This window comes from Argentina silus, assembly GCF_951799395.1.
Source record: "Argentina silus genome assembly, chromosome: 16".
Lineage (NCBI taxonomy): Eukaryota > Metazoa > Chordata > Actinopteri > Argentiniformes > Argentinidae > Argentina > Argentina silus.
In genome coordinates, this window is record NC_139670.1 from 7,228,111 (window position 1) to 7,250,716 (window position 22,606).

Sequence of the window (22,606 nt, forward strand, 5' to 3'; positions counted from 1 at the left end):
GTTTATGTATGTTAGTTGATATTGAAATGAAATTAATATACAAATAAAACTCATATCCCACTAAAATGCAAAGATACATGTATAATGCGGTGGGATACAAACTCATATGTCGAGTACGCTCGAGCGGATGCCACAGAGGTACTGTTTCCTGTCAGTGCTAGTCGGTAAGTTTAAATGGGATGACGGCTTTTTACATGATTTTTAAGTGAAATATGCAGTATACCATGCTTTGCATACTCGTTTGTTGACATTGAAATTGTAAACCTGCGAAATTTGTCAGAAAAGTGCAACACTTCTTGTTTTTGTCCATGTAGCAGCCTGACAGGGATGCAAGGGGTTAGCGCGAGCGGTTTCTTTCTTTGGGACGCTAACTAGCCAACTGGCTAACTAGCCAGACTTTGTTGCACAATTTGCTGATCGCGTGAGAAGTTTGTTTTAACACACGTCCAATTCATAGCACAAATAACATACGGATTTCTCCCGTTTAGAAATATACATATCTTGATGTCTATCTATCCGTTAATTATTTAGTTTGTAGTTATTGCATGGTAAAATTGTGCGAGCATGCGATTATTGATGATGTCATCTTTGTGCGCTTGACTTGAACGAGAGGCGTGTAGGGGCTTTGGTGTATTTGTCTTAAGATTTAGCAAGTTATTAAGCCAGCTAGTATATATTTGCTCACTGACCACCTTGAAAGTGATTCATATAACTGGTCGCTAATATGTATAGCGTTAGAGGGCGCACGTTAGCTAGCTAGTTACCAAAGTCAAGTTTGCATGCATTTGAGTTAAGTATTGCTGCTGCTGCTGGTAGTTTTGTTTGCTTCTCGACAGATACCCATTCCAGTTAAATTACTTTTGCATCAGTTGAATCAGATTTTGTCACCATAGTATCGCATATTTACTTATGAGGTGTATCCAATGCAAACACTGAATTTCCCTATCCTCGCTGTTTTCTTGCATACAGCACACATGAATTCTCTGTGAGATTGGTGCAGACTCCTGTCTGCCCTAGCCCATTGCAACCATGTCTCTCCCGGCGGGAACCATGGCCTTCGTGCCCACCCCCAGCCCCACCGTGGTGGACCAAACCACCCTCATGAAGAAGTACCTGCAGTTCGTGGCAGCCCTCACGGACAACAACACACGTAAGTGAATGATAGTTATTATTTACAATCCCTTGTGTATGACTAACAGCACACTGGCCTTGGTGCCAGCCTGAGAATTTAGTTTCACAATTTAAAGGAAATTTGGTACCCCGGGTTGCAGTGCCTTGCAGAGTTATCGACCTGGTCGGTGATTAACCTGCTATTGCAAGAGTGTGAGAAATAGGTTATAGTGTGTGTATGTATAAGAGCAATTATCAGCAGGGGCTCTGTGATGAGAGCGATACGCTTTAGTCCAGCAAAAGGTATGTGTGTTTGTGAGAGTGCATGTGTGATTGAGTGTGAGAGTGTCTGTTTATGTACCTATATGAAACTGGGCGCTGAAAGTATAACTGATAAGATCTGAGAGCCCCTGCTGAGATGCGCAGCAGTGTGATGGCCATGCCTCTGTAGGTGTCTCTGTTTAATGGTTTTTCTCTCCCCCCCCCAACCCCCAGCTGATGAGACCAAGCTGAAGATGATGCAGGAGGTGAGCGAGAACTTTGAGGTGAGTTTGAAGTTTGGTTTTGTGTCAATACGGCCTCCTTCATTTATCAGCACACTATTGATATGGTCCCAACGTATAATGACTTTGTGCATACAAACCTCATAGATATACTCGTAAGCTCAGATTGACTTCCTGGGATAGTCTCGAAGTGATGTCTTCAGTGTCAAAACGCATCATCATGAGACTATTAGAGGAAGTAAATCAAAGCTTGCTAATAGGATATATATGAGGCTCTGTATAATGATATTTCGGGACCATGTCACTGGTAGGCAAAAACAAAAAATAAGGAAAATTCCACTTTAATGATATTCATGGAAATGTGGTTATAGTTAGAGACCAATCATGTTTGATTATCCACAGTTATCAGTGCTATTGAGGTTAAAGAGATGCAGAAAGGGAGCTATCTACTCACAAAAGAACAGGCGGTTTTCGAATGGAGCGTTGGCTAAAAAAAGCATCAGAGCTGGAGTTAAACCCCTGCTTGTTTACTGAGTGTGTGCAAAATAGGTGATGGTGTATAAGAGCAATTATCAGCAGGGGCTCTGTGATGAGAGCGATACGCTTTAGTCCAGCAAAAGGTATGTGTGTTTGTGAGAGTGCAAGTGTGATTGAGTGTGAGAGTGTCTGTTTATGTACCTATATGAAACTGGGCGCTGAAAGTATAACTGATAAGATCTGAGAGCCCCTGCTGAGACAAGATAGATTGTGGTGGCCAGACAGGTACTGTTGGTCTCTCCGTTTAGTGCTTTTCCTCAACAAAAAAAGAAGAAGAATACGAGTAATGTGATGGAGTTCGAGACCAATCCAGTTCGATTACCGACTGTATCAGTGCTGTTGATGTAAAAGAGATGCAGAAAAGGAGGTGTTTAAGCACATCTTATCTTTTCCTAGAGTAGTGAACTCCATTATGATTATGATTAGCATCTTTCAAGATCAGGGCTTTTTTATTCTTTCAGAATGTGACGTCCTCGCCTCAGTACTCCACGTTCTTGGAGCACATCATCCCTCGTTTCCTCACCTTCCTCCAGGATGGAGAAGTACAGTTCCTACAGGAGAAACCCACACAGGTAGGTGACTGAGGCTTAGGCAGGGGCCCTGTTGGAATTGTACAATATTCTATGGGCCTCTCACCTCTTCAGTCAATAGCTTGTGGCACCACCATTAGCAGCGATAACTTGGAGTAAACGTCTCGTATAGCCACTAATCAGTCTCTGACATCTGTTTTGAGGGATTTTTGCCCACTCCTCCTTACAGAACTCAGCCAATTGAGTGAGGTTTGAGGGGTGTCTGGCAAGAACTGCCCGCTTCAGGTCCTGCCACAGCATCTTGAATGGATGTAGGTCAGAACTTTGACTTGGCCAATCGAAAACACAAATCTTCTTTCTCCTGAGCCATTCTTTGGTAGATTTGCTTGGAATGCTTTGGGTTGTTGTCTTGCTGGAAGACCCATTTTCAGCCCAGCTTGATTTAAATAAAGATTTAATGGTAAAAACAAACAAAATCTATAATTGCACAAGGGGTTCACATACTTTCAAGCAGCATTGTATTTTCTCTTGGAGATGAGACTCAGAGAGAGAGAAAGAGAAACATAATTTCTTTGTAACATCCAATAAAGCACTCTCTCTAAAAGACAGCGACCTTCAGATCTCTTTATTTCATATCATTGCAAACCTGAAAATGATTGTGTTGCTGCGGAAGAAATTAACTTTCTAACAGCCCTTTCAAAATTGCTAAAAATGTTATTTCTTGCGTCCTCTCCTCCGTCCTCCACTAGCTCCTTCTCAAAAAGCATTGGAGGAGAAGGGGAGGAACCTAGATCTTCTCCACCAATGCGTTTTGACTAGGAAGCGAGTTGAGGACCGAGGAGAGGATGCGAGGAATCATGTTTCTAACAATTGAGGAAGGGCCAGGGTGTTGTTGACTAGACTAACTCTCGTTGAGCAGGCTCTCGCTGAGAAATGTGTCGCTGATACAAAAGAAACATTGTTTTAACACTTATGTAACCCATATTAAAAAAGGCATCAGTGTGTCTATTTTTACATAGACCTGTGTTGGTTATGTTACTGTCTTATCATTTATTTAAAAGAAACTCCTAACATTTCATATTTGTTTCTGAAAGGGGTTTTATGGTACAGGTGAACTTCAATATTAGTTTTTTGTTGCAGCAACTGAGGAAGTTGGTTCTGGAGATCATCCACCGTATACCCACAAATGAGCACCTGCGACCGCATACCAAGAACGTCCTGTCTGTTATGTTCCGCTTTCTCGAGGTACAGTTCCAAACAATACTAAAGCAATACCTTTCCTGTCATATAGCACTTGACATCAAGTTTTATATAAACTTTAAACTTCTCTCTATTCCTGTATAATAAGTGTTATTGCGTATAGTAACAATACTGTAGCATGTTTGCTCAGTGGTCCCATTCTGTGTTTCAGATTGAGAGTGAAGAGAACGTTCTGATATGCCTGCGCATCATCATTGAGCTCCACAAGCAGTTCCGCCCCCAGATCTCTCAAGAGGTGAGAGGCTGTTTTACTCACCTTTTAAATATTATCCACTTATAACAGATAAACCTCCTGCTATAGCAGTGACACACTTGGATTAATCTATCTGTTGTAATCCTTTATCCACAGATTCATCACTTTCTGGACTTTGTGAAGCAGATCTACAAAGAGCTGCCCAAAGTTGTGGTAAGAGAAAGGAACAGCAGAGTGTTGATTGAGCTGACTGGCATACATCGGGTGTTTTTGCATCGTTAAAACACAACCCCCCCCCATTTCTCCCTCTCCCCCTCTCTCTCCTCTCTCTCCTCCCTCCCTCAGGCCCGCTACTTTGAGAATCCTCAGGTGATAGCTGACAACACAGTGCCTTCTCCAGAGATGGTGGGGATGATCACATCAGTGTTGGTGAAAACCGCTCCTGAGAGGGAGGACAGCGAAACGCGCACAGTGAGTTCTCTACCACCTTGCTGCTATGCTTTTTACCACCACTGGGTGGCGCTCAAGCTCCATAACATTACATTACATTGACCAAGCATCTCAGGCCTTACCAGCTCTGTTCCAATACTTAAAAAAATGAACACCCGTCCTTCAATCTTACACCAGATTGAGTAGGTGAAAGCAAAGTTCCTCTACATAGCACTCACTTATCAGGTCATGTAAAATCAGTGATGGCTGTCCCTTATGATGATCTCTGCTTGCTTGTTTCTCTAGCATACCATCATCCCGCGGGGGTCCCTGTCTCTCAAGGTTCTGGCGGAGCTACCCATCATAGTGGTGCTGATGTACCAGGTGCGTGCACAGTGGGGTTTATGTACCAGGTAGCTGGATGTGCCGGTTGTGTCAGTGCTACTGCATTTGTGGTGCTCACGTGTGTGTGTGCTTGCTCCCCTCTCTGCAGCTGTACAAACTGAACATCCACAACGTGGTGTCGGAGTTTGTGCCCCTCATCATGAACACCATCATGCTGCAGGTTTCTCCTCAGGCCAGGTTAGTTGTGTGTGTGTGTGTGTGTGTGTGTGTAAGTGTGTATGAGTGATTCATTTGACTTGCAAAATGATTTGTTTTCATCTACAACACTGTTCAATTAACACTAATATTTATATTCCAGGCAACACAAGCTATATAATAAGGAACTGTATGCAGACTTCATTGCGGCTCAGATAAAGACACTGTCCTTCCTGGCCTACATCATCCGCATATACCAGGTACGAGCTTTGTGTAGCATCCTCTGTTGCAGCATTTGGTAGTACTCTGTTTAAATTCTTAAACATACATGCATGTCTCAAAATGTAAGTCTCCATTTTGTTTCGTACTGCTCAATGCTCAACACACAGTCTTCATAAACCATATTCTCCCTTCTCTCTCCCTTCTCTCTCTCTCTCTGTCTATCTATCATCAGGACCTGGTGGGGAAGTACTCCCAGCAGATGGTGAAGGGCATGCTGCAGCTGCTGTCCAATTGCCCATCGGAGACGGCTCACCTGCGCAAAGAGCTCCTCATCGCAGCCAAACACATCCTCACAACTGATCTGCGCAGTCGTACGTGTACACACACACACACTCTCTCCTACACTTAATCACGTTTGTAGTTTTGACAGTTGGTTTTGTCTTTTGCTGCAGAGTTCATCCCTTGCATGGACAAACTTTTTGATGAGTCCATACTTATCGGCTCTGGCTACACTGCTCGGGAAACACTGAGGTAAGCGTGTGTGTGTGTGTGAGAAAGTGTGTGTGCTCTTGCTAGTGCTCATTTGTTAATACCTCCCCCTGAGTGGTTGATTGCACCTCCAGGTGCAGAGTAAATAGCCAAAGGTGGGTCGGTAGAATACTAATTGACTGGATTTAAATTTAAATGCTTTCTAAGTGGTCAGGGAGACTGGTGCACTGCAGAGCTCTGCCTGTCAACCTCACCCCCACCATAAGGGGGCAGGCTGTCCAGGCAGTGTCAGACGACGCTCCCCAGGTAAACCTGAACCCCCCCCCCCACCAACCTTCATATCTCATTAGCACACATGTGAAATAAACTCAGGCGATAAGACCTGGCAGCACTATTAGTGTCAGTAATTCTCTCTCCCCTTCTCTCTCTCCCTCGCAGGGGAGGCTGGTGGAAGTAGAAATCAGAAGACAGGCTCATTGTAATGCGTGGCATGGAATGAGGAATGGTATCAAACACGTTTCTTTGATACCGTTCCTCATTCTATTCCATGCATTACAATGAGCCTGTCCTCAGATATGTGCCTCCCTCAGCCTCCCCTGCTCCCTTGCTACCTCTCCTACATGAATGGGTTTCAGCTGAACCAAATTCAGACCACGTTATTAGTGCCATGTCAAACTCGTGATCCTGTGGGTCAGTGGTTTTCAATGTCGGCTCCTCTAGGATCAGTGAACAAGCAGCGTTTTAATCCAGCTCTGATGCTTTTTGAGCCAATGCTTTTTGTTAGAGAACCGCCTGTTCTTTTTCAGCAAGGGAATAAGAATCTTTTAGCTGGGGGGTCATAGAGCGACTTCAAGGAAAAGAGACTGACATTTGATGTGAAATGTATCGGCCTAAGCACAAAATGGTTTACTAAGTGTATCCTCAGTGTAATATAGAAAGGGAAAGGTGTCTTCACCCCTTTTTTTTATTTTATTTTTTATTTTATTTTTTTATATAAATAGCCCCCAAAACACCACATTTGAAACACTGATTCACCCTGCTCTCTGAATCCCCCCCCCCAGACCCCTGGCCTATAGCACGCTGGCTGACTTGGTCCACCACGTGCGTCAGAACCTGCCGCTGACGGACCTGTCGCTGGCCGTGCAGCTCTTCGCCAAGAACATTGACGACGAATCCCTGCCCAGCAGCATCCAGACCATGTCCTGCAAACTGCTGCTCAACCTGGTGGACTGCATCCGCTCCAAGAGCGAGCAGGAGAATGGCAACGGGCGAGACATACTGATGAGAATGCTGGAGGTGAGAGACGGAGGGAGGTGGGGTGGATGGCTGGAGGCATGTGAGGAGGTGGGGAGGGGTTAATATGCTGGGAGTTAAGAAGGAAGGAAGGAAGGAAGGAGAGAGCGACATACTGATGAGGTTAGCTGAGGAGAGAGGGAGGGAGACAGAGGGAGAGGGAGAGAGACAGACATGCTGGGAGGTAAGAGGGACAGGTGCATACGCTTTGGAATGCTGGAGGTGAGACCCACAGGGCTAGCCTGAGATGAAAGGAGGGGAGCAACATCCTGGGAGGCAGGATGACGCCAGGGCTGTTCCTCTAGAAAGTGTTGCGCTATAGATTCCTAAATCTCTCCCTCTCCTATCAGGTGTTTGTGTTGAAGTTCCACACCATCGCGCGCTACCAGCTAGTCACCATCTTCAAGAAGTGCAAGCCCCAGTCCGAGATGGGGGTGGTCGACACTGCGGCGCTACCCGGGGTCCCGGCCACGCCTACGGTGGCCACCCCGGCCCTCCCAGCCCTCCCTCCCTCTGTGCCCCCCACCCCCATCACCCCCGCGCCTCCCTCCACAGGCTCCAATGTGGACCGGCTGGGGGAGAAGGAGGACAAACAGACGTTCCAGGTGTCAGACTGCCGCAGCCTGGTAAAGACCCTGGTCTGTGGGGTGAAGACCATCACCTGGGGGATCACCTCCTGCAAGGCCCCTGGAGGTGCGAATCAAAAATATGTCTCTTGAGTACTCTGAGATGAGTAATGAAGGACACTGTTGTTGTGCTTGTATGTGGTGTACGTGGAAAGACACAGATTGGCACCAAGATGGCAATAATTCCTCCCATCCCAATAGACTTTGAAAGTCTGTACATCACAAACTGCAGAGTGTAAACAAAACTGGAGACACAAATTGCCAGTAAATTCCAGTAAATTACTTAGCAACCACTCAGATTTACTTTTGCTAGCAATCATGACGGTGACATCTGTCTCCTAAAATGACGAGTGTCTCCAGTGATTTTTACATTCTGCAGTTTGTGACATACAGATTTTCATAGCGTATAGTGGCCACAGGAGGAGGGAGACCTTGAAGAGAATTTCAAAACGACACAGTTTATTTACCAAGCTTTTGCCCAGGATAACAAGTGACATCTAACCTCTCCCCTGTGTGTGTTTGTCTTGTCTTCTAGAGGCCCAATTCATCCCCAACAAGCAGCTGCAGCCCAAGGAGACCCAGATCTACATCAAGCTGGTGAAATATGCCATGCAGGCCCTGGACATCTACCAGGTACGACTGCCTGCGCACAGCCAACCTGAACCAGTAGGGGATTATCAAATACAGATGGGCTCTCCTTGACAGTGTCAATCAATGAAACAATTAGCCTCACTAGTAAACAAACCTGCATTTGAGAGCCGCACCTCATGAGAAATGCAATGTGTTTGGATTCCAAGGCAATTTGTTTAGTGCACAGCGGGGGGGAAATACATTTCCTACTTCCACTGTTTGATTTCTAAGTACCGCAGGACAATTATACAGGGTATAACAGCACCCAATCCCCCCCTCCTGGCTAGGTACAGATTGCCAACAACCAGCAGACATACATCCGCGTGGCCAACTGTCAGACGGTCCGGATGAAGGAGGAGAAAGAGGTGCTGGAGCACTTTGCTGGAGTCTTCACCATGATGAACCCCCTCACCTTCAAAGAGATCTTCCAGACCACCGTGCCCTACATGGTGGAGAGGATCTCCAAGAACTACGCCCTGCAGGTGAGGACCTGAACTCGGCCTCCAGCTCAGCTATTGGTCACACAGGGGCATGACTAGGGAACAGTTTTAACTAAATGCATCATTTGAAAGCAATGTGCATTAGCACACTCGTATATTAGTATATGAGGGAGACATATTATTCTACAATGCAGATTTTCCTCCAACATCAGACAATTATCTAAAGAAATTAACATGAGCAGATTATACAGAATATCAGCAATGCAACAACGACATATATCTTATCTGTAATGGATGACTAACAGTTGTCCGATCCTCATGGTCTCGTTATCCCCAGATCGTGGCTAACTCGTTCCTGGCTAACCTGTCCACTTCGGCTCTCTTTGCTACCATCCTGGTGGAGTATCTGCTGGAGAGGCTCCCTGAGATGGGCTCCAACGTGGAGCTGTCCAACCTTTACCTCAAACTCTTCAAACTGGTCTTCGGCTCGGTGTCCCTCTTCGCCGCCGAGAACGAACAGATGCTCAAGGTTAGAGACTCCCATTTATGAGTGTTGTTTCGTAATTGTTATGTTTTATTGAGTGTTTGGTGAGGCTACGTTGTTGTCCCCCATCCCCCCCCTGTCCCAAGAAAAGCACACATTATGCTCCTAGAAATGTTGATGCACTCCTGCAAAAGTGTTGAAATGCCATGTTTGCCTGAAAAGACTGTCAAGCTTGTGTTCTAAGGCACTAACAGTATGTGTCCCTGTCCCCTCTCCGCAGCCCCACCTGCATAAGATCGTGAACAGCTCCATGGAGCTGGCCCAGTCAGCTAAGGAACCCTACAACTACTTCCTGCTTCTCAGGGCCCTCTTCCGCTCCATTGGAGGAGGCAGCCATGACCTCCTCTACCAGGAGTTCCTGCCCCTCTTACCCAACCTACTACAGGGTAGGTTGCACAGCACTAATACAACCTGCTTCAGGATAGATTGCACAGCTAATACACCCTCTATAGAAACATGGAAGAGTAGCCGTGGACAGGATAGCCTGCTGGTGCAGTACCATATAATTTATGGATGTACTGCAGTTGTCACGTGTCCAGACTGACTTAGATATTTGGATGCAGTTTGCTTTTTGAACAATGTCTCTCTCTGTGCAAGTGTACTCCTGATGGATGTTGGAACTGTGCCTGCAAAGTTTCTTCTCTAGAGGTGATGGACTGTTTGTTAATCTTGCATTTGAACCTCCTCTCCGCCCCAGGGTTAAACATGCTCCAGAGCGGCCTGCACAAGCAGCACATGAAGGACCTGTTTGTGGAGCTGTGTCTGACAGTGCCGGTGCGTCTCAGCTCCCTGCTGCCCTACCTGCCCATGCTGATGGACCCTCTGGTGTCGGCCCTCAACGGCTCCCAGACGCTCGTCAGCCAGGGCCTGCGTACTCTGGAGCTGTGTGTGGATAACCTGCAGCCGGACTTCCTCTACGACCACATCCAGCCTGTCAGAGCTGAACTCATGCAGGTGAGCTAACTGCGACACACCTGGGACTCACCTGCCCCCCGCCATGCCCCAACTACTTCATCTGCAGTCATACTCCTATCACTCGTCATAAACAAACCAGGTCAACGCACTTTACTCTATGTACTTTATATACTCAAGCACATTTGTAATGCTCTCCAAAAACCTTCCCCCGGCATCTCCAGGCGTTGTGGAGGACTCTGCGTAACCCTGCGGAGACCATCTCCCATGTGGCCTACCGGGTGCTGGGGAAGTTTGGCGGCAGCAACAGGAAGATGCTGAAGGAGTCCCAGAGGCTGCAGTATGTGGTAACGGAGGTGCAGGGCCCAAGCATCAAGGCAGAGTTCACTGACTGCAAGGCCTCTATCCAGCTCCCCATGGAGAAGGTACGACTACCGCCATTATGGCTATTGACACAATTGTTTCCCAGAAACATTTGGTTAGGAAGGGAGCGTCACAATGTTAGAAGGTACTCGTAGTATGTTTGTGATCGTGCCAGCAACGGGACGTTGGATTGTCTCGAGGTGAAAACACTCAAACAAAAACAGTTTGTCATGAGTTTGTCTTTGAATGGTGTGCCAGAAAAACCAAATGCAGGAATGACATCATCCTAGACGCAACTTCTAAAAAACACTCTCAGTGCTACGCCATCGCGCCCTTCTTTCCGCTTTGTATTTCAATCACAGCACAAAGAGAACAGAGAACAGGGGAAGTGGTAGAATACGTGTAATTGTTCTTTTCAGAGAGTAATGAATCCTTGTCAGAGGGCAGTCTCTGTGAGAGGAGACAGTGTCTTCCCCAGGTAATTAAATACATCATCAGGCCCTACACTGCTCCTCATCTCCAGTCCCTAATCAATCTGCCTGGCCCGCCATGACGGGATTATTTACTCTCACTAATGGCTGCTCTCTCTCTCTCTCTCTCTGTCTGCCGCTAGCAACGGCCCAGGCACAACACACTGTCATCTCTGTAATTGCGTCGCTGCTCCAAGATGGATGCCACCGATAGCGTCCCCGGACCCCCCCCCCCCACCACCTTGCTCGCCCGCTCTCTGTCTCTCTCTCTCTCTCTCTCTCTCGCCCCCTCTCTGGTGGGGTAATTTCATTAGCATTCTCAGGTCTGATGTGAGTGCTGTAGGCTGCAGCTGCTCTCAGGCCTTGTAGCTTGGCTCTGTCTCTTCAGATTAGACCAGGTGTTGGGCTCATCACATCCACTGGCTGGCCCTAACTCGCGTCTCTGTCTCGCCGGGGACAAACAGGGAATCCACAAACACACACACACACACACATACGCACGCACTCTCTCCCGAAGCAGCTCACTTAACTTGTCAAACATGGTGCACATCTCACATGGGTGCATGTGTGTGCCTGGGTTGATATCGGCCCACCTGCAGACACTTTCATGTGAGTAGTGTCTGTTGTGACTCCTCTGTGCTTGTGCGGTGGACTTTCAATTAGTTTGCCTTGGATTTGACTAAAACATGCCCTTTACAACAACATTGATAATCAAATGGATTGATTGACATGATTGCACTTTAGTGTGCGAGTCATGATTAGTGTGAGTCAAGTGGTTTTGAGCCTTTTCCCATATCAGTCTATTTGTGTGCTAAACCACTTCTGTTCAGCATGTTAACTTGGTGATAAATGTCATGGGTTGTAAGTGGAGGCTTAAGCCCTGTGCCATGTTCCCCGAAGAACAGGTGTGCTCTAATTTGAAAGGCCATAAGCATTTGAAAAATGACATCGCTTTCACAGGGAGGCCTCAACGGAACGGTCTGTGTGTGAACAAGGTCAGGTGACATTTATTACAATATTTCACTTCTTGCCATGGCAACGCAGACGCATTCCCCACTTAAATATTAGTTTTTTGCCCAACCTGTTCTCTCTCTTCTCTATTGTTCTTTATTGTCCATCTCTTCTTTCCAGGAAGCTAGGCTTTTCAAAGGGCAGCCAATTGAAACATGTTTTCAGCTGTATTCATCCGAAATACATTTCTCGTGTTAGGGTTATAGATTTTAAGTTTGTGTACTTCGGTTTGATCTATTGAGAACTACGATGCCTCTGCAGCGTAGTTCCGTGCTGACAGGTCTACAATTCAATTATGCAGTCTCCTCTTCTCCCCTCCTCCTCTCCTCCTCTCCTCCTCCTCTCCTCCTCTTCTCCTCTCCTCCTCGCCCACCAGACACGACCAGCCTTCTTGCTCGTCTCTGAGTGGCGTTAATTAGTTCATTTTCTGCCTCTTAAGTATCCGGCCGCTTTCGCTTGTCAGCTCATAATCTGGCATTTTTAATGGTCTCTGCTCGCCAGAATAAACAGCCTTTCTCACAATATGACAGGCCACTCGGAGCTGCCTCCGGCACGAGTTGAACACACACTCCCTGCCCTGTTCCATGTAGCAGGGCTCACTTTAACAGGCTACTAACCTTTTTTTTTCTTATCGACTTTCCTCAGCTGAAGAAAGATGAGCATCACATTTGTATTATTTGGGGGGGGTTTAATTAATGTTAATCATTGATCATTCATGTAAAGTGTAACTATTCGTTTTGATTGTGTCTTCCCAGGCAATTGAGACAGCTCTGGACTGCCTGAAGAGTGCCAACACTGAGCCCTACTACCGTCGGCAGGCCTGGGAGGTCATTAAGTGCTTCCTGGTGACCATGACCAGCCTGGATGACAACAAACATGCGCTGTACCAGCTCCTGGCACACCCCAAGTAAGGACGCACGCGTGCACACACACACACACACACACACAATCTGTTGTCCTGACAACTCGGGACCTCCCATCAGTCTCCCCCTTTTTAACCTTGACAGCCCCCCGCACCCCAGGCCCTGTCCTCCTCCCTCCCTCCCCCCCTCCCTCCAATCACATCCTCCATCTCCCGGCCACATGCTGCCTCATCAGCTCTGACTCAAGTGTTGAAGCGGCTAATTACTCTCTCACACTTAGGCTTCACTGCAAGGGAAAAAGAGAGGGAGAAAGAGGGGTGGAAATGGAGGGCGGGATGGAAGGAGGGTCACATTACCATCATTGATCCCCGGGCAGGGGCTAATTGACTTTCCCCTGTCTGTTTACGCTGTGCTCTACCCCCGCCGCTCATGCACACTCCAGCCCGGTCACACACTCCCGCAGAGATAATGAAGTGTGTCAGTTATGATCGGGGGGCTGCGCTCGCCGCCTGCCTCTGTCAGATGTCTTGATTCATGACGTCCTCTCTCTTTTCAGTCTTGTTTTTCGCTTCCATCCCTTCATCCTCTCTCCCCCCCTCTCTCTCTCTCTCTCTCTCTCTCTCTCTCTCTCTCCCCCCCCTCTCTCTCTCTCTCTCCCCCCCTCTCTCTCTCTCTCTCTCTCTCTCTCTCTCTCTCTCTCTCAGTCTCGCCGGTCAGTCACCGTGAAAAGGCCTTTCAAAAATAGAGGCGGAGAGCTTTCTTTAATATCGCCAAATGCCAAGCTCAGAGAATGGAGCTCCTTCGGAGTAGGAGGGCCATGAATGAACGAAAGGGAATTGATCTGGCAGTCTGTCGAACCCCTCCCCCCCCCACCCCCCCTTTCTTAAAGCAAAGTCTTTTAAATGGCGATAATGAAATGGAGCAATCCATCAGGCCTGCCCCTGGCATCTGGCATTATAAAACACAAGCTCAAGCATGGAGAAAACAGCCGCTCAATCACACTGCCCTGCCTGTCGCCATCAGCTGGAGTAAATAACACAGCCTCTGAGAGGCAGGCAGGCTGACACCAGCCAGCCAGGCACAAAGACTAGCTGCCCCCCCCAACCCCCCCCCCCTCCCTCAGCCTTTAAAGCCTGCTGGCAGAACCAACATACAGAGACATTTCCAACCTGTCTGTCTGTTACCTCAGAATGAAAACAAAGGCAACAGGTGCTGTGTTTGGGGACTCTCTACATGATTTATGATTTTAATGTTGTATGATGTTCATGTTTTGTTTGTTTGTGTTTCTCCAGTTTCACTGAGAAGTGGATCCCCAGTGTGATAATCTCCCACCGCTACAAGGCCCAGGACACACCCGCCCGCAGGACCTTTGAGCAGGCGCTGACGGGGGCGTTCATGTCGGCTGTCATTAAGGACCTGCGGCCCAGCGCCCTGCCCTTTGTGGCCAGTCTCATACGCCACTACACCATGGTGGCGGTGGCACAGCAGTGTGGTGAGAGGCTGTTCCTCTTCTCTCCCTCCCTCCCTCCGCCATTTCCCGATGTCCATGTCTGTCTTTCAGTCCTAACCATCTCTCTCTCTCGCTTTTTTTCGGTCTCTCGTTCTCTCTTTTTGTATGTCTGTCACATGACGAGCACTAACTCAATTTGGCCTTTATTTGAGCCTTCAATGAGTCGCCGAGTCGCTGACGTATTTCACCTCTGCACACTGTTTCTCATGTTGTTTTGTTTATCTTTCTTCATCCCTCCCTTCCTCCAGGTCCATTCCTGCTGCAGTGCTACCAGACGGGCAGCCAGCCCAGCACGGCCATGTTCCACAGTGAGGAGAACGGTTCTAAGGGCATGGACCCGCTGGTTCTGATCGACGCCATCGCCATCTGCATGGCCTATGAGGAGAAGGAGCTGTGTAAGATAGGAGAGGTGGCCCTGGCTGTCATCTTCGATGTGGCAAGCATCATCCTGGGCTCCAAGGAGAGGGTGAGTAGCTATGGGTTAGCAGTGGGATTGGAGTCGCTTGATATGTATTTCTTAGCATTAGGGCCAAATTATGAATATAGAATAGAGATTAAGTCTTTGATTGTCTTGGAGAATGAAGGAGAATACGTTAAGATTGTCAACTACCCGTGAATTTGTTTTTAACTTAGTTTTATTTCTGTTCCTCTTTCCTCTTCCCATACATTTCTCCCTCTCCTCTCTCCCTACCCCTCTTTCCCCCTCCACCTCTCCTCTGTCCCTTCCCTCCCCAGGCGTGCCAGCTGCCTCTGTTCTCCTACATTGTGGAGCGTCTGTGTGCCTGCTGCTATGAGCAGGCCTGGTACGCCAAGCTGGGTGGTGTGGTGTCCATCAAGTTCCTGATGGAGAGACTGCCCCTCATCTGGGTCCTGCAGAACCAGCTCACCTTCCTCAAGGCCCTCCTCTTCGTCATGATGGACCTCACTGGAGAGGTGGGGGGGATTACACCTGCACATACACAAGGATATACGTCCAATAATCAGCATTGTGGATGTTCTTTGCATTTCTTTTCATATTGACAATGTTTTGGATATATGCCTACATCAATATACATTGGGATACAAATAATCTTATAAAAATATATATATATGAAATGTATATATATATGATGAAATATTTATGAATGTATTGATAAATGATCTCCTCTAATGTCTTGGCCGTCCCCCAGGTGTCCAACGGTGCGGTTGCCATGGCAAAGACCACCCTGGAGCAGCTGCTGGTGCGCTGCGCCATGCCCCTGAAGGACGAGGAGAAGACGGACGAGCTCCTGGCCGCCCAGGACAAGTCCTTCCACATGGTGACCCACGACCTGGTGCGGGAGGTCACGTCCCCCAACTCCACGGTTAGGAAGCAGGCCATGCACTCCCTGCAGGTGCTGGCCCAGGTCACCGGGAAGAGCGTCACCATCATCATGGAGCCCCACAAAGAGGTGGGGGTCTGAGTCTACATGATGCAGGGTCTCGTGTAGCAGAGCACTTAATCTAAATCCTCAGTCATGAGGCTAAAACTATCCAATCCTATACAATGTACGGTTTACTATTACTTTATAAGCATACATGACCTCTAGTAGTAATCAGAGATGGAGTCTAGATCTCTCAGCCTTGGTCTAGGTCTCCAGCATTGTGGTCTTGTCTTCATATCTGGTGTTGATATTCGGTATGTTATTGTATGTAACCTACCTATCTGTTAACCTTAGCCACCGCCCCTGTCCCGTCACATCCCTTTCTCCAGGTGTTACAGGACATGGTCCCCCCTAAGAAGCACCTGCTGCGCCACCAGCCTGCCAACGCCCAGATCGGCCTGATGGAGGGCAACACCTTCTGCACCACCCTGCAGCCACGCCTCTTCACCATGGACCTCAACGTCATGGAGCACAAGGTCTTCTACACCGAGGTGAGGGGCAGGGGACACGGCCACAGGGGTTGACCCGGTCGCCATGGGAGCTAGCACCGGACGGGGCTAGACTGGGTTGTCCTGGCTGTTGAGATGGTTTGCTTCGGTACTTGGGTGTCTCTTTCAATAGTATTGATCCTCCTGTGTGTCTGTCCAGCTGCTGAACCTGTGTGAGGCGGAGGATGCTGCCCTGATGAAGCTGCCCTGCTACAAGAGTCTGCCCTCACTGGTGCCCTTACGCATCGCTGCCCTCAGTGAGTACATGGGAGTTGAAGTTCTTACGTCATTGACGCTCACACAGCAACACAGAAAACACAACCAGTCACATCGAATTATATCGTGTTACACGGTTTTGTCAGTGTTCAGATCAGAACATTATTTAGCTTATTGATCAGAAGGGAAAACAACAACAAAATTCAGTTTGTGTTTTTCTCTGTGTGCTGTAGATGCTCTGGCAGCCTGTAACTACCTGCCCCAGTCTAGAGAGAAGATCATCGCTGCCCTTTTCAAAGCCCTCAACTCCACCAACAGTGAACTGCAGGAGGCAGGAGAGGCCTGTATGAGAAAGGTCAGTACCGACACGCCTCCCCGCATTCCTCCTTTCATCTCTCTTTTTAGCCTTCCTTACTTCCCTTCTTTCTCTCTTCCATTATTCCTTTTGATCTCTCACTTTTTTTCTTTAATTATTATTAAAAACATTTTTTTTAAATTTATTATAATCCTTCTCTCTTTTCTAACACCTCCATCCTCCTCAATAGACACACCTATCTCTATCCTTCCACACTGACCTCTTTCCCCTCTCTCCTTCCATATCTTTATCTATCCTTCCTCCCATCCCCGTACCCTCTTCTCTATCCTTTCATTTTCCTCCCCATTCTGTCCTCACCCTTTCTTCTGTGCCCTGCTAACACTAATGAGCGTTGCCAGGTGGAGATCGATACAGGATGGAGTGTTTGTTCTTGAGTGGAAAACGAATGTGGCTGCAATGCATCATCACCCTCTCTCCCCCTCCCCGCCTCCCCCTCCCCTCCCCCTCCCCCTCCCTCCCCCCCTCCCCCCCCCCCCCCTCTGTTATAGCCCTCTCTTTATCATTATCTCTCTGTATGACCGGCCCTGCCCTTATTGGAGTGGCCTTTCGGTGTTAATGGAGACACATTGGATCCTGAGCTGTTTACTGAGCTCTGGGGTTGACAAGGCCAGGTCTAATGTACAGAGAGAGAGAGAGAGAATATGAGTTGTGGTGAGAAATGGTGATTCAACTTTAGGCCTTGGAACAGAGCCCAATTTATTTCTGGTTTTGTAATGCTGGATATGGGGCCCGAGGCTGCACTGTGTTATGGGTTTCAGAATAACTATGTACAGACTTTTTAGGTGCAGAAAAAGTGTTGCAAAGAAATGGTACAGATCAGCACAACACAAGACGCCCTCTCCAGATTTTCCTCAGGCATGATGTTCTGTGTTTAAATGGTCTCCGCCCGTTCGTATGTCAAACACGATATCTCAGACACCCACTTGGACAATTGATGAAATTTGGGTGAATGATGCGTCTTGCCGTAGAGATCCGGCATTTACGAAATTACACTGATTGGCCGTGGGGGACAACAAGTTTACTATAGACTTGTTTTTAATTAGAAGTTTTGTGTTTGTTTTGATGCAGTTCCTGGAGGGTGCCACTATTGAGGTGGACCAGATCCACACTCACATGCGCCCCCTGCTGATGATGCTGGGCGACTACCGCAGTCTGACACTCAACGTAGTCAACAGGCTGACCTCTGTCACACGCCTCTTCCCCAACTCCTTCAACGACAAGTTCTGTGACCAGATGATGGTAAAGAAATGGAAACCATTTGAAACCTCTGTTTTGAAATAGACAAACATTTTTGGGCCATGGTCGCTCGCCACTGTGTGTATGAAAAATGGTTTTGATTTATCTGTATTCTCAAGCTTCATTTTTTTTTTTTTTTTTTTTTGTAATTCTCTGTTTCTTAGCAACACTTGAGGAAGTGGATGGAGGTGGTGGTGATAACCCACAAGGGAGGCCAGCGCAGCGATGGCAGTGTGAGTATGAGCTGTCCCCTGTTGTGCTCCATTCTAAGCTCAGGGGAGACAACTGACTACTGGCATCTTACTGAGTGCTAAGTCCCACATCAACAGCTAAGTGCCCACATGTAATACCAACACCTATTGAGCCACCCCCCATGCCCATATACACACACACACACACACGCACACACACACGCACACACACACACACACTCTCTCACTTTTTCACACTCTCGGGCCTCAGTCTGGCCTCCCCAGATGAGAAGTGAGTGGCCATATTACAATCAATGATTAATTAGGCGCCAGGCTCCCAGTTCTGGGCCCAGCGCTGCGTCTCCTCGTTATCTCCCCGACAGATAACCTTGTAAGGGGAAAGAAAAGGTGAGGGGAAGAGGCAGCCCGTTCCGCAGAAATAGCATCCATTATTTCCTCCTTTCCTTTCTCTGCTCCTCAAACGCAGCCATAATTAGATGCAAATTGGCCCTCTGTTCCCCTGCCTCTCCACTTCCCTTTGAGCGTCTGACAGCAGGGCCGCCGGTGACAATGAGCCCGGGGTCACGGGGTCACCCACAGAGGCTCCCAGTGTCTACAGAGGGGGTGGAGGGGGGGGGAGGGGGGAGGAGAGAGGGGAGAAAGAGAGGGACGAGGAGGAAAGAGGAGAGGGAGATGATGCGGAGGAGAGAGAAAAAAGAATATATATATATATATATATATATATATATATATATATATATATAAAGGGAGATAGAGGGGGATGAGAAAAAGGTGAAGAGCAGGGGATATGTCAGATTGGGTGTGAGTGAAAAGGGGTACAGGATAGAAATGTCAAGGGACGCTATGTTTGTGACATTTCTAAATTCCAAGAGGTTTAACCAAATTCTGCTATGAAATCGTCAATCTGAACATTCAGACATGTATGTCTGTATCTAGCTGAGTGGTGAAAAGTTTAGGCTACCTCTAAAATAGCAGGATTATTCTAATCTAATCTTTTGCTCTCCCCTGCCATCACTTTGCTGTGTATGAAAATGAAAGCTGTTTAGAGTCTTAGGGTTCCAGACTGGATCTTAGCTCCTTTCTGTGTCTGATAATTTGGCCACACACACACACACATTATCATACCATCCACGCCATACCATCCCTCATCCCCCCCCCCATCCACCACACACACACATATACACACACACACACACACACACACACACACACACACACACTGCTTTGCTGACTCTTTCCATTGTCTTCCATTCCGGCACAGCCTGCATTGGAGGGAGTCGAGGTGAGACTGGGTCCTGTGTTGCGCCCCCCTGTTGGTGACGCTCCATCACTGTGGTTGTGGTTGAACCGTAGTTGAACCGTTGTGGTAGTGGTGATGGTGCTTGTGGTTTGCCCTGTATTTCTGTGTACATGTCTGTGTTCCTGTTGGGGCCCCTGAGACAGTACTCTGTGCTCCCTAGATGGTAGATTCCCCCATGCCCCACCATCTTTCATTTCATTGCAAGAAGTTTGATGAAAGGTTGTTATTAGTTTACAGTACAATGTCTTTAGGTAACAACTAGTGTAATGTAATTTGATATCTGAGTTACTGAATCTGCGAATCATGAGATGGTTTAAAAGGTGCTGGATAGTAAGTGTACCAACAGTCTTGTAGAGCATCTGATATCCACAACTACTATATGATAATATATTAAATGTACTCTATGTAGCCTCCTCAACCCCACCCGCCCATATCTCAACAATGCCAATTACGCCTCCCCTTGTGACCTCACTTTCTCATCCCTGGAAGTGGCTCTCTCCTTTAGAAGAGATCAGGCTGTATCTCTACTGTCTAAAATAGCTTCCTTCCCTCATCTCCTTCCCTTCATCTGCACAGATCTAAAAGATATGGATAGGTCAAAGCAACTGCCTGTCTGGGTAGGCATCCAGTCAATTGTATCCATTTGTCTGTATCCGTATCTGTGCAGAGGAAGGGAAGGAGGCGAGGGGAGGAGGCCACTTTAGACTATCGAGATGCACCCCCTGTCTCTCCACAGTGACTGCACATCAAGGCTGTCTGTCTGTCCAAGGTGAGGGTAAAGTGATATTGATTCTAACTGTTTAATGCCTTCTCTCTCCCACCCGTCTGCAGGAGATGAAGATCTGTTCGGCCATCATCAACCTGTTCCACCTGATCCCCGCGGCGCCCCAGACCCTGGTCAAACCTCTGCTGGAGGTTGTGATGAAGACGGAGAGGGCCATGCTCATAGAGGTACAGCTCCCCTGTGTGACTAGCTACCACTGATGGAAACATCATTTATCTGTCTAGAAACCTAACCTACTCCTACACCCCCTCCTCCTCCCCCCAACCTACTCCTAACCTACTCCTACACCCCCCCCCTCCTCCCCCCAACCTACTCCTACACCCCCCCCCCTCCTCCCCCCAACCTACTCCTAACCTACTCCTACACCCCTCCCCCCAACCTACTCCTAACCTACTCCTACACCCTCCCCCCAACCTACTCCTAACCTACTCCTACCCCTTCTCTCTCTCTCTCTCTCTCTATTTATTTTCAGTGTTCTATTTCATCACCGTAGGTGTTCAATTTCCACCTTTTTGAGATTTTCTGTGGTACGCTTCAGCTTCAAATGTCAGACCATAAATCTGTGTCATGGTTAAGTGTCTCAGCTCCCCTAACGTGGTTACCAGGGCTTCTCAGTATGATTAAGGCTGTAAATTAAGTTTTGTCTATGTTTTTGTTGGGGGTGATGTTCCTCTGTGCACTTACATTTCTCAATTAGAGGGTGCACACATCTGTTTGCATTTGTATTGGGGTGTGTGTGTGGTGTATGTGTGATGTGTGTGTGCGTGTGCGCCTCCCTGACTGTTCTCCTACATCCCTCCAGGCTGGCAGTCCATTCAGGGAGCCGCTGATTAAGTTCCTGACGCGTCACCCGTCCCAGACTGTGGAACTGTTCATGATGGAGGCCACTCTCAACGACCCTCAGTGGAGCCGCATGTACATGGTGAGACAGCGCACACTCTCATGGTTCACTCTTTTCATTATTTAGTAAGCCTTTCATACCTTGAGAAACAGTCTTCCAAAAAGTCTGGCAATACTCCGTGCCATCTGTTGTGTCCAATAAGTGCTAAGAGAAATCCACAGGCCTGTAATTAAAGGGAAAGGTTTTGCACCACCGTATGCCATCGAATGAGATGTTGATTTGTTGTTACCACTATGCTGCAGTCTGCCTTCCCCCTCACCTAGTCCACTGTTGTGTTGCAGAGTTTCTTGAAGCACAAAGATGCGAAGCCCCTAAGGGACGTCCTGGCCTCTAACCCCAGCCGCTTCGTCCCCCTGCTGGTCCCCGCTGGTACTGCTGCCACCGTCCGGCCTGGATCCCCCTCCACAAGCACCGCCCGGCTGGACCTGCAGTTCCAGGCCATCAAGGTGAACATACACACACAAACACACACAGAGGAAGGCCAGACTGATTTACAGATTCACAATATTCCAGCCTCAGTTGTTGTATGTAGTAGAATTTGAGATTTGTGCCAACTTGCCTGTCATTGTCTTCCTCCATCTCTCAGATCATCAGCATCATAGTGAAGAACGAGGAGGGCTGGTTGGCAGGGCAACACTCCCTGGTCAGCCAGCTGAGGCGAGTCTGGGTCAGCGAGGCCTTCCAGGAGAGACACCGAAAGGACAACATGGCCGCCACCAATTGGAAGGAGCCCAAGCTGCTGGCCTTCTGCCTGCTCAGCTACTGCAAGTACGTACGATATACTGATCTCTACGGCAGACACAAGGTACTGCCAGCATCTGTTCATAGGGGCTTTGATCAGTGGTTCTTCAATCCTAACTCCATACATGTGTTCATAGCTTGACTATTCATGCAAAACACTCCATTGACGTCAAGCATGAATTGTTTAGGATTCTGCTCCTATGTGGCCACACACTGACGGTGTTCTGTTATTTACTGTCCATCTCTGCCATTACGTTGCCCTCCCTCCAGGCGTAACTACTCTGAGATCGAACTGCTGTTCCAGCTGCTGCGGGCGTTCACAGGCCGTTTCCTCTGCAACATGACCTTCCTCAAAGACTACATGGAGGAGGAGATCCCCAAGAACTACACCATCGCCCACAAACGAGCCCTCTTCTTCCGCTTCGTCGAGTTCAACGACCCCCACTTCAATGACGAACTCAAAGCCAAGGTACT

General features: G+C 47.9%; 1 protein-coding gene across 2 annotated transcripts in view; it reads left to right on the plus strand.

Moving 5' to 3' along the window:
* Window positions 1–143: 143 nt before the first annotated feature.
* The window catches only part of trrap (transformation/transcription domain-associated protein), a 64,082-nt gene continuing 41,619 nt past the window's right edge, over window positions 144–22,606 (plus strand). Inside the window, exons 1-37 of one of the 2 annotated variants that reach the window (XM_083688074.1) lie at window positions 144–164; window positions 970–1,150; window positions 1,606–1,655; window positions 2,612–2,722; window positions 3,821–3,925; window positions 4,092–4,175; window positions 4,290–4,346; window positions 4,479–4,604; window positions 4,869–4,946; window positions 5,056–5,144; window positions 5,266–5,362; window positions 5,557–5,695; window positions 5,777–5,855; window positions 6,875–7,109; window positions 7,457–7,799; window positions 8,268–8,365; window positions 8,650–8,844; window positions 9,140–9,331; window positions 9,567–9,732; window positions 10,044–10,300; window positions 10,483–10,683; window positions 12,858–13,009; window positions 14,258–14,457; window positions 14,724–14,941; window positions 15,211–15,408; window positions 15,645–15,905; window positions 16,208–16,369; window positions 16,527–16,623; window positions 16,816–16,937; window positions 18,027–18,197; window positions 18,359–18,427; window positions 19,668–19,688; window positions 20,538–20,657; window positions 21,293–21,412; window positions 21,673–21,837; window positions 21,978–22,159; window positions 22,403–22,601. In XM_083688074.1, coding sequence (XP_083544200.1) covers window positions 1,030–1,150; window positions 1,606–1,655; window positions 2,612–2,722; window positions 3,821–3,925; window positions 4,092–4,175; window positions 4,290–4,346; window positions 4,479–4,604; window positions 4,869–4,946; window positions 5,056–5,144; window positions 5,266–5,362; window positions 5,557–5,695; window positions 5,777–5,855; window positions 6,875–7,109; window positions 7,457–7,799; window positions 8,268–8,365; window positions 8,650–8,844; window positions 9,140–9,331; window positions 9,567–9,732; window positions 10,044–10,300; window positions 10,483–10,683; window positions 12,858–13,009; window positions 14,258–14,457; window positions 14,724–14,941; window positions 15,211–15,408; window positions 15,645–15,905; window positions 16,208–16,369; window positions 16,527–16,623; window positions 16,816–16,937; window positions 18,027–18,197; window positions 18,359–18,427; window positions 19,668–19,688; window positions 20,538–20,657; window positions 21,293–21,412; window positions 21,673–21,837; window positions 21,978–22,159; window positions 22,403–22,601 — 5,280 coding nt within the window. In that variant the 5' untranslated portion in view covers window positions 144–164; window positions 970–1,029. The remainder of the gene's footprint in view (window positions 165–969; window positions 1,151–1,605; window positions 1,656–2,611; window positions 2,723–3,820; window positions 3,926–4,091; window positions 4,176–4,289; window positions 4,347–4,478; window positions 4,605–4,868; window positions 4,947–5,055; window positions 5,145–5,265; window positions 5,363–5,556; window positions 5,696–5,776; window positions 5,856–6,874; window positions 7,110–7,456; window positions 7,800–8,267; window positions 8,366–8,649; window positions 8,845–9,139; window positions 9,332–9,566; window positions 9,733–10,043; window positions 10,301–10,482; window positions 10,684–12,857; window positions 13,010–14,257; window positions 14,458–14,723; window positions 14,942–15,210; window positions 15,409–15,644; window positions 15,906–16,207; window positions 16,370–16,526; window positions 16,624–16,815; window positions 16,938–18,026; window positions 18,198–18,358; window positions 18,428–19,667; window positions 19,689–20,537; window positions 20,658–21,292; window positions 21,413–21,672; window positions 21,838–21,977; window positions 22,160–22,402; window positions 22,602–22,606) is intronic. The other variant, XM_083688075.1, reaches the window with a different exon arrangement.